General features: G+C 42.7%; 1 protein-coding gene across 1 annotated transcript in view; it reads right to left on the bottom strand.

Annotated features, from left to right (window-relative positions):
• FAM91A1 (family with sequence similarity 91 member A1) overlaps positions 1-10,880 on the bottom strand; it is a 40,238-nt gene that overhangs the window by 8,546 nt on the left and 20,812 nt on the right. Inside the window, exons 16-21 of the mRNA XM_066623479.1 lie at positions 7,850-7,998; positions 6,367-6,501; positions 5,604-5,717; positions 4,128-4,200; positions 582-731; positions 116-223 (exon numbers count right to left, since the gene is read on the bottom strand). Of these exons, the coding sequence (XP_066479576.1) occupies positions 116-223; positions 582-731; positions 4,128-4,200; positions 5,604-5,717; positions 6,367-6,501; positions 7,850-7,998 (729 nt within the window). The remainder of the gene's footprint in view (positions 1-115; positions 224-581; positions 732-4,127; positions 4,201-5,603; positions 5,718-6,366; positions 6,502-7,849; positions 7,999-10,880) is intronic.

The raw sequence follows: 10,880 nt of genomic DNA, 5'->3' as shown, positions 1-10,880 counted from the left end.
AAAGCATACAGCAGACAATGTAAATGTGATAAAGCAACAGGCAAGAATGAAATTCCAAGATCTTAGACAACACCTTTCTTTTCAACAACAAAATAGGTACCACTTTAAAAATTACCTTCTGGACTTTGTCTAGCTACAGAATCCATTGATGGTTCTTCAATGACCATTTCAAATGATTCTGTACTCCCATTTACATCTGAGCCCAGTGCCAGCTCGGGCTCACCTAAAAGGAAAAGAAATAGGTATTTAGAGTATACTCTTGAGCCATACCTATTATGATCCAGTGGCTCTGAGTATGTCCTCTGCACATGCTTTTCCTCTACCCCAAACTGATTCTACAAGATGAAAATTCTTGGTATGAACCACAGGAGATGTCCTTGCTTGCACAGAGTGCTTCACTCCCACAGGAGACAGCAGAAACACTTTGCACATACAGAACTATAAGACTAGAGTCCTCTAGCTACACGATTCCTAGCAGATACTCAGCATAGTGTGCTTCTGTTCTGAGGTCTTTCATTACACACACATCCAAATGCCCCTAGCCAACAAAACCAATAAGTCAAGATGTATTGTTCACCAACCTTTTCCATCGGAAGCATCACTCAGTTTTCTGACAACATGGTGACTGGAAGGATTCAACATGGTTATGTAGCCACAGAAGTGCTGCAAATCCATCTTTTCCCTTAATATCTTCAATGCTTTATGAACGCCCATATTGATTCGAGAAAAATCTAAAATAACCAACAAAAAACCCAACTGAACATTACCATAAATCACTAGATAAAAGATAAATCACTAGATAAAAGGCTAAGTAGTTTAAGATTATCACTTTTCATCAGTTCAACAACGAGCCATTTGTTTTAAGAAAGTCAGATCTCAGTGTCAGGGGAACCCAAACAAAGAATCGCTATTTGCTCATAAAGAGATGAAGATGCAGAATGATGGAACAGGGAGGAGAGGAAAAAGGATAGCCCCAAAAATGCTTGTGAGTAATGATTATGTTCTCAAAGAGCTATACAAGCCTGCCTAGAAAACACACCTCCAAGCCAGAAGCCCTGCCTCTAAAACATTAGCTTTGGTTTTACTCAATAAAGAAAAGTCACTCTGCACATGTTTGAGTAGCCCTAGTAACAGCAAAGGCAAGAGAACTCAAACTCAGCGAAGCCCTGCCATTTAGCACAGATTAAGGACCATGTCTGCATGACGTCCTTCCCGTGAATTCATAAATAGAGAACAGCAGCTCAGCAGCTTCACTGACAGAGCTTAAGGACTGAACATTCCTGATAAATAACATGCAATGCTGGGTTTTCTGGAATTCCATAAGTAACACACCAACAGGTCACCATGGCTCAGAAATCAAAGGTTGTTGCCTTTTCAAGTAGAATGTGGAACCACAACCAGAGTTAGATTCATTCTTATGTTCCACAAACATCCTCTTGATTCACCTTACTCTTTGGCTTCCTCTGACAGTGGTTCTCAAACTTCTAGGACTGGGACCCACTTTTTAAAATGACACTGTATTGGGACCCACCTAGCTTTATAAGATTTAAAGGTGATCCAGAAAGAAATAATATTTCTATTTATTTGCAAGTGATATTTTATTTATTTGTAAAAAACACAAACCATTTTTCATAATGAGGCAGCCCTGATGAATGGTCTCAAGGTTGAGGGGCTTAGTTATGTGACCCAGCCTTCACCTGACCCCACTATTAACGAACTTGGAAAAAAAGCACATCAGAAAAAAGATGCTCAAATATTCATCTGCCTATATTTACACAAGCTGGCAAACTGCAGAAGTGCAGCTCTTTGCAGGACAGTTAGCAGCTGTCAGGCCTCAGGGCTTGAAGTAATTAGTTATCTGAACTTTTCATCACCTGTACTTTCATTAGGGTCTCTGCAGAACCCACCAGAAATTGAGACCCAATCCAAGTTTGAGAAACGCCATCCTAGGACATATGTGAGAAAGGAGAGCCATTGGAGCATCGTGGAGAGAATGCTAGACTTGGACTAGGAAAACATGGATTGAATTCCTAGTTTAGTCATGATGCACCCTGGGCAAATCACCACCTCTATGCCTCACCTATTTCATTGGCAAGTGATGTTAAGGAGGAGAACCAGGATTAACCAATGGATGACGTTCTCAAGAGAACTTTTGCAGGAGAGATACAAAACGAATAAAGACCAGATTATTTGAATGGAGCCTTTTGTCCTAAAACCTCAGTTTATAAATCTAGTGAGCAGTACTCCAGGAAGTTGTGCCCCTCCCCATCACCAAATACGAGGGTCGCCCAGAAAGCAATGCACCACATTTTTTTTCTTCAACAATTATTTATTGAACACAATGAAACTTGCACACAAGAAAGAATGATGTTTCTTCTACACTCCCTATTTTTCCACGTAATCTCCGTCCAGTTCTATGGCCTTCCTCCAGCGAGACACAAGGGCATGTATGCCCTGTCGGTACCACTCCTTGTTCTGGTCACAAAGCCATTTCTGCACTGTGCGAATCACCTCTTCGTCATCCTCAAAATGTCTTCCGCGAATGGCATCCTTTAATGGCCCAAACAAGTGGGAGCTAGGTCAGGGCTGTAGGGTGGATGGGGTAACACAGTCCAACCCTGTTTAGTGATGTGTTTCTAAGTCCTCAAACTTGTGTGAGGCCGAGCATTATCATGTTGAATCAAACATTCACCTGGGTTGTTATGGCGCCGAAGTTGCTGGAAGCACTTCTTGAGTTTGGTTAATGTCTTCACATAAGCTTCAGAATTAATGGTGCTGCCTCTTGGCATCACATCAATGAGTATGACGCCCTCACAGTCCCAAACACAGTGATCATGACCTTATCGGCGGAAGCAGTTGCTTTGAATTTTTTCTTCTGTGGAGATTGAGGAGATTGAGGATTGAGATTGTGGAGATTCCATCGGCTGTCGTTTTGTTTCGGGCTCAAAATGGTGAACTCAGGTTTCATTACCTGTCACAATCCTGGACAAGAACGCTTCTCCCTCATCTTCAAAACGTTTCAGCAACTCAGAAGAAATGTTTTTTCTGAGAGATTTGTGGTCCACCGTAAGACAGCGCGGAACCCATCGTGCACACACTTTTGAGTAATCAAGAGCACGGATGATTGCATCCACACTTCCTTTGCTGATTGACAGCTTCAGCCCCAACTGCCTAGTCGTTATGCGTCGGTCCTCGTGAATGAGCACATCAGCAAGCTGCGTCTTGTCAGGTGTGACAGCCGTGGATGGCCGCCCCGAACGCTGCAAATCTTGGAGCTCTGCCGAACCGCCTTCTAATGGCTTCACCCTCTGTGCCCAGTGACTAACTGTACTTCTGTCGACTGCAGATTCTCCATAAACTGTACACAAACGTTTGTGAATGTTCCCAACAGTTTCTTTCTCCGCAGTGAGAAATTCAATGACGACACGCTGCTTGTAATGTACATCACTTATAGACGCCATTTTGAAACACTGCTGCAGCTACGCTATCTGTCTGAAGAAACCAAAAATTTGTGTGCGCACTTCTGAAAATTCAAATGATGTATATCTAAAGTTTCGCATTCATACCATTACTGTAGGCTGAGAAAAAAAATGTGGTGCATTACTTTCTGGGTGACCCTCGTAGTATAATGAAATCTAGTACAGGGTAAAACAAGAAGTTTTGCCCATCAAGACTGTATCATAACAAATCAACTGCAGCCCTGTTTGTGTTCTAATGCCATTGTGGCATGTAGTGGAAACAGAGTTTGCTTCTGGAAGTTGGACCCGACTAAATAAAAAGGTACAGCCCTGCTTAATCTCAGCAACAAGCACCGTCCCGGCTGCCACCACTGCTTTGTACAAAGTAGGCAGGACTTTCGACTGAGAAGGAAGGCAGGTCTACACTCTGACACAGCCCCACCACCAAGCTCCTTACCAGGAGGCATGAACACAACCATCTGTTGTGGGCCTTAGCTGAGGAACCTGTCTGTCTCCCTCTTGCTAGGTACCTTCTGATATCACTTTGCTACTTGTGAGCAGGATTCTCTTCCAAGAAATCTAGCAACTATACAAAATACATCTAAATGAAGTGCAAGCTACATTCCTGTCAATACAGGTAAATAATCCTCCACCCTCCACCTTAGTTACCTCCTTGCTGTTCCGTTTCATCAAATGGAAATGGCATGTGGATGGTCTCCCCCATACCATGCATACCGTGTCCCTAAACACCAAGATAAGAGTTAAGGCATGAAATCTGCATCATTGTTAACAATCCTCAGCTTTTTGCTTTAAAGTGTTTCTAACCCTTACTGTAGCACAGAAATGTTTTACAATATAAGACCAGCAAGACTGATTATTTGTCCCCAACCTGATTTCAAAGTCATTCAAGATCTGAAAAGCGTTAAGAAAATCGAACTTTTAAAGATTTAATGGGAAAAGCTTTGCCAGGTTAACCAAAACCCCTGGAGGATTCCCAAGACACTGCAAATTTTTCTGTAAAAACTAAATTATATGGATGGAACCATATGGATATTTTAGCTGCTGTTTGAAATACATTTGCAATTTAATGAATGACTGATAATATTCAGTAAGTGGGTTTGAAAATGAAGAGCTCCAAGTACTGATGAATCACACTTGAAGGTTCATCAAGTTCAATATCCTGATTTTCCATAGTGGTTAACCACAAGCATCTGGAAGGCTCACCTTCCCAACCCACTCCAGGATCTGGTGTTCAGAGTTCATTGCCATTTAATATGGAGGTTACATTTAGCCATATGGGTTAAGAGCCATTAGCAGCCTGTCCTACATTATCTCATCTTTTTTTTTTTTAAACTCCTAAGATAGAGGCAGTCGAAAGATTCTAGGGTAATGAATTCCAAAAAAAGAATGACTAGCTTTAAATAAGAAACTACATTAAGGCGCCAATCCTATCTGTACTTTCCTTGGAGTAAGCCCCATTGAACACAATGGGTCATAAGTAAACATGCATAGGATTGTGCTGTTATGACCCAATCCACACTGAAGGCAGCAGCAGCACAACATTCATGTGCCGGTGGAGACATGGAGACCCTCCAGAGCAGGGGGTGGAAGGGAGTGGGAAAGTGGAAGGGAGCGCATGAAGGGCAGAATGGAGAGATAAGCCAGGGGTGGGCAGATTGGGTCCAGGAGGGGGCTGCTTCAGCAGCAACAGTACATGCTGAATCCAAACCCCCTTACTAGGCTTGATTCATCTATACAGATCAACTCGGACTTCTGCCAGTGATATTGATGGCACAGGTTCAGGTTGACTTGTTGCGGCTGCTGGGGCTTACCTTGGGGCAAGGGGACAAATGTCCCCTAACCCAAGGAGACCTCCAGGAGCCAAAAATCCCCTACAGGATACAGTGTAGCCTGCACTGGTGCCACTTTATCACCATGCTGGGATTTAGGTAGGGTTGGGCTTCCTGTGCAGTTATCACTTCTGCCATTCACTATCTGACACTTGTATAGTGAACAAGCTGTATCGCCAGTCTTATTTCCATACAGCATTGCTACCCCTGCCTGCCCACCCCTCTTTTTAGCAGAATTAACCACTAGAATTTACTTGGACAACCAGTCAAATTTTTTTTTTAAAGCATTCCATACCTGAATCAGAACAGCAGAATGGGTTAAAGCATCATTCAACATGGTGAGCACATTTGAAGTTGGAACTACTCCTGGATCATGCCCCCAAGATGTTATCAATAAGCGATCATATCCCTAGAAGACAAAAGTGAAGATAAGCTAGTCTGATTAACACCACAGACTTCCATCAAGAACAAGAATCTTCCCTATCTGTCTACTTCTGTAATGAGTGCCAGCAAGATGGTTACCAATCTCTTTTTCAGCCCGGCTAGCTGAATGAAAAGGTTTAGTTGTTCTGTACTGCAAAAATATTCAAAATCTTACTTGTATTGACTTGTCATACACAAATGCATTCCATTAATTTGGAGTAAGTTTGTTATAAACATATCTATTGCTCTACATTATTTATTTGTATTCATACTGTCCCTTCAGAATCTACCAAATCAGAATTTTTTAAAATGAAGGAAAAAACCACAGAACACTTTTTTCTTTAAATTGATTGTCAGTGTAGACTTTGAACTCTCATTCTGAAGTAATTCAAATTTGTTTGTATTGCAGTTTCTTGTGTTCCTCAATAAAGTTTACTAAGATCTATTAACACTGTCTGTCTAGTACCTAGAACAACCATTCTGAAGGAGAAAGACAGACAGAAACCTCTATTCAGGATTCAGGATTCCATGTTTTACAAATCTAGTAGCCAACTTGTGTGTGTAGGTAGAAGAAGCCACAATTTCAGAATCAATACCAATACTGAGAGCTTGGATTTCCAATTTACAGTACTTACTTGAAAGATATCTGGAAGCTTTCGAAGTCTTGTTCCTTTTGACAGCAACAGGGATGGAGGCCCTTGTCCAGTAACATGGTAGATGTACAGCTTGAACCATACTGAGCTAACTTCTGGAATAGCTGGTCCAATATGCTATGGGAAGATTAAAAACACATCCCAAGTAATAATTGCTACTGAAGTGAGAATGAAAGAGAACACAATGCTGTTAACCTTGTTTAGTAGCAACAGAGCCTCTTCAATCAGGTGCTGCAGTTGATCCCTGGGCAAGTAGCAATAGACAGAAGAGTACTTTCAGTTTACCGGTGCGCTCTCAGTATCTGCAGGGGATCTGTTCCCAGATCCCCAACCCCACAGATACAGAAACCAGTGGATAATGGAACCTGCAGGACCCACAGTGGCTTCAAATGCAATTGGAACCTTGTTCCATTCATGTCCGGAGCCATTCCAAAGCTCACACAGGTGGCCTGCAGCCTTTCCAAGCCTCAGAATGCCTCCCAGAGGAGTTTAAACTTTCACTGAAAGCCAGAAGTTGCCTTTAAACTCCTGCGTGCCTCAGAAAGCCTCCCAGACACAACTGGGACAAGGTTCCAGTCACATCTGGGAAGTCGTCCTGGGTTTGGAACCCATGGATGATGAAAACCGCAGATGTACAGGGCCCACTGCATAAATACTGATAATGATACTTTCAAAGACAGGGAGCGTGTTCACCATGAGGAGCAATACTAGAAACTTATGACATGTCAGAGAGCTAATGGTCTAATCTGCAAACCTGCATGGAGTTGTAAGGGAATTGTAAGAAAGGTGTCCTCTAACCAGCTAGGCTTTCCAAGAACCCTAGTACTGGAATGCTTTTTAGTGCTGCAAAGTAATCAGATGAATTTACTTGCTCAGTTTTGACTCTGCCTTTTGCTAACTTACAATAAAGAGAGAGGGGGGAAAAATGTACCCATATACTAACACAATACTAAAGACCACCATTAAGAACAAAATGTAATAACTGAGCACCAGGTTTGTAGCCTGGGGAAAGGCAGTATAGAAATCTTCTAAATAAATAAACAATGCACACAGCAACCAGAGAACAACATAATAAAAGCAAGAAGTCAACTGGGGTTCAAAGCCTTGAAAAACTATTTTTCTTGCCTGGTGTTGAAAAGTGGACAGTGTTTGTGCCTAGAAAAAGAGCTGCTGCCAGCATTACAAAAGCCCACAAAAACGAGACCCTGAGGAGGTTTAAGTACTGCATTATTGTATAATTATATTTTAATTTGTCTTAATAGCAGCCCCAGGGTGGCTTGCGCTGTAGAAAACAGCACAGAAACGTTTTAAATATGTAAGAAATGAAATAAGTATAAGGTATGTTGTGAGAACACACATCAAGCCCAAACAGAGTAAGCACACTGTTATTTGAAGATAATGTATAAATAAAACAAGACACAGGAAGCAGTTCTCCAATATCATGCAGGATTTTTTTTTTTTTTACCTGGGGCGTACAGCTGCTGATGGGTCGAATCTCATTGGTGAGAGGTGCCATGGAGACCAGCAGTGTGTAGTTTTTGTTCAGAACTCTACTGCACGTAGCAGGGTCCAGGCCAAGTAAACTTTCACAGCGTAGTAAATCCAAAGGGAAACCTATATTAACAATGGCAAAGACACTTGGAATACAGATAGAGAACGAACATATACAACTGAAAGGGATACAGGAAGGGGGAAGGGAAAAATATAAATTTAGATGGTCTCCTCTCTCACACCTTTTCCTTAATATATTTAAATGAAATGTCAATGTAATTCTTTAAATTTGCTATTCGAGAGGGGTATCAGTTTAAGAAGGACATCTGCCACAATGAATGTAAGTGTAAAATGGAAGCAATGGCTGGGTCTAAAGAGCCATTGCAAGTGGACCCCAAGGGCTGGAGCTTATTTACAGGATTTTTTTTTACTCTCTCCCCCCTCCCTCCGCTACCACTTTCAATGACAGGCTTTTATCCATATCACAAAATGCTTTTGAGCTCTTCTGCTTCAAATTGGGTTTGCTCCCTCATGGTGGGGAGGGGGAGAATAGCTGTTCAAGAAACATCAAGTTCCCTTAGCTACACAGAAGTAGTCACATAGTCCTTTGGATCCTGGCCACATACATTTTGCATAAAAATAAATTATTCCAATAAAAGATATTTATAAGCCAGCTTCTCAGGTTTCAGGTGGAACTTTTACACACACTCTCTCTCTCTTCTAACAGGCTCATTTGGATGTACACCAAGTTTCTTGACTTGTAACCATTTAAATCAGATAATTCAAGTCAATTATCCCCTGGAATTTAGAAGATGTACAGCAAATAAGGTACAAGATAAATTTGTCTGTTAGAAGTTTCTGCAGATCACATAAGGCCAACTTCAAGAAGTAAACCAGCTGCATAAGCTATGAATATAGACAACTGAACTCTTATTTAAGCAAACATCTAGCCCAGGGGTGCCCAAACCCCAGCCTGGGGGCCTCTTGCTGCCCTCTGGGACTCCCAATCCGGCCCTCAGGGAGCCCCCAGTCTCCAATGAGCCTCTGGTCCTCTGGTGACTTGCTGGAGCCCATGCTGGTTGGATACAACTGCTCTCAGTGTGAGGGCGACAGTTTGACCTCTTGCACAAGCTGTGGGATGAGGGCTCCCTCCACTGCTTGCTGTTTCATGTCTGTGATGCAGCAGTGGCAGTGAAGAAAAGGCCAGCCTTGCTTAGTGCAAGGTCTCTTAAGGGCCTTGAGCTATTGCAAGACCTTCATTCATTCATATAAGTTCCATCTCTAATATATTTATTTGTATGAATTTATGTAAATTCATTCAAATTTGAAATGTAAATCAATTCTTCCTCCCCCCCCAGCCCCCAACACAGTGTCAGAAAGATGATGTGGCCCTCCTGTCAAAAGGTTTGGACACCCCTGATCTATAATACAGGTAGTTTACTTCAAATTCTGGGTGTTTGTTTTTAATATTCACTGATAAAGTTAACTGACAATGAAAAAAGAATCCCTGACTAATTAGAGGCTCACAGCCAACATATACTTTATTGTATGCACACTTTCAAATGGCTTCCCTCAGGGCTCTATGCCAGTGCGTGACAGAGATTACTGGATCAAGGACATCCAGGGTGCTCTTAAATGTTTAAAACAAGTGCAAAAAAGGAAAGGCATGAGATATACTTAAGTCCTTTCTCATTAAAACAAAATTAACCTGGCAGATGTTGCAGGTACCTGTCATACACTAAGACCATGGTACTCAAACTGGTGGGTTGCGACCCACCAGTTCGTGTAAAGGTTCCCCCATCCCTTTAAGGGGCAGGGGAGAGGCAGCAACGCAATTCCCAGGATCATGTTGCTAAGGGGGAGCGCTTGTACTTACAGATGGCCAGCGCAAGCAGTAGGAGTGGGGAGCCCCACGCAGGACTCTGCAGGGCTCCCCAAAGTGTAGAATGTTTTAAAAAGCTAGCACAAACCACTTCCAGTTTGCAAACAACCAGCTCATTGTTTACGCTCATTTTTTCTGAACATTCTAAGCCTCAGGGAGCTCTGCAGAGGGCTGCATGGAGCTCCCTGCTCCTCCTGCTGCTTGTGTTGACCTTCTGTAAACACAAGCACCCCCCTCGCCCCCCTTAATGACACTATCCTGGGGAGCACGTTGCTGCCCTCTCCTGCAAAGACTTACTTCAGGAGTAAATCTCCCCAAAAGTTTGAGAACCACTGCCCTAAGATACAGCATTGTGCAGAAGTAGTGATGAACATTAGAAAATTACAGTTATCATATTCTCCACAAACAGGGTGCCTCTGGTTGAAAAGGTGATCCAGGATTATCTTAAGACAGTTAAGTTGTCCCAAACAATTATTTGCATGAGTCCATCTCAGTCCTTTGGATATTCCAAGGATTCTGAGGTGCATTTTCAGATCACAGTCCGCTTTGTGAGCACTGTAACAATGTTATGCAAGATGACTGGTTGGGCTGTTGGTGGCCAAGGGCGTTTGTATTTGTGTAACAGGTATTTTCAAGAAGGCTTGCAGGGGTCTGAATAAATCCTAGTTGAATGGCGTTTTTCCAAGAGCAGCCATCTCCAACCTTGGGAGCGCTGCAGGCTGAAAACACCCTCCCTGGCACAACAAGAGCTTACAATTCCTCAGGGGAGCCTGCTATCTTCATCTCCTATCAGCCCCAAATGTTGCACAGGCCAGTTGTGTCTGCCCGGAAATCCAAGCACAAAGCCTGCTGGGGCGACAGAATAAGGAAGCGGCTGACAAGTGGAAGGTTGGGGGAGATCAGAGATCAAGATAGAACCAGGGGACATCCACTAAAATTGAGTGTTTGGATAGTTAGAACAGACAAAAGAAAATATTTCTTTACTCAGCGTGTGGCTGGTCTGTGGAACTCCTTGCCACAGGATGTGGTGATGGCGTCTGGCCTGGACGCCTTTAAAAGGGGATTGGACAAGTTTCTGGAGGAGAAGTCCATTAAGGGTTACAAGCCATGATATGTATGTGCA

This window comes from Tiliqua scincoides, chromosome 4 (genome assembly GCF_035046505.1).
Source record: "Tiliqua scincoides isolate rTilSci1 chromosome 4, rTilSci1.hap2, whole genome shotgun sequence".
Taxonomy (NCBI): domain Eukaryota; kingdom Metazoa; phylum Chordata; class Lepidosauria; order Squamata; family Scincidae; genus Tiliqua; species Tiliqua scincoides.
Note: the sequence above shows the minus strand (reverse complement) of the source record. Positions and strands in the feature narration are given on the sequence as shown.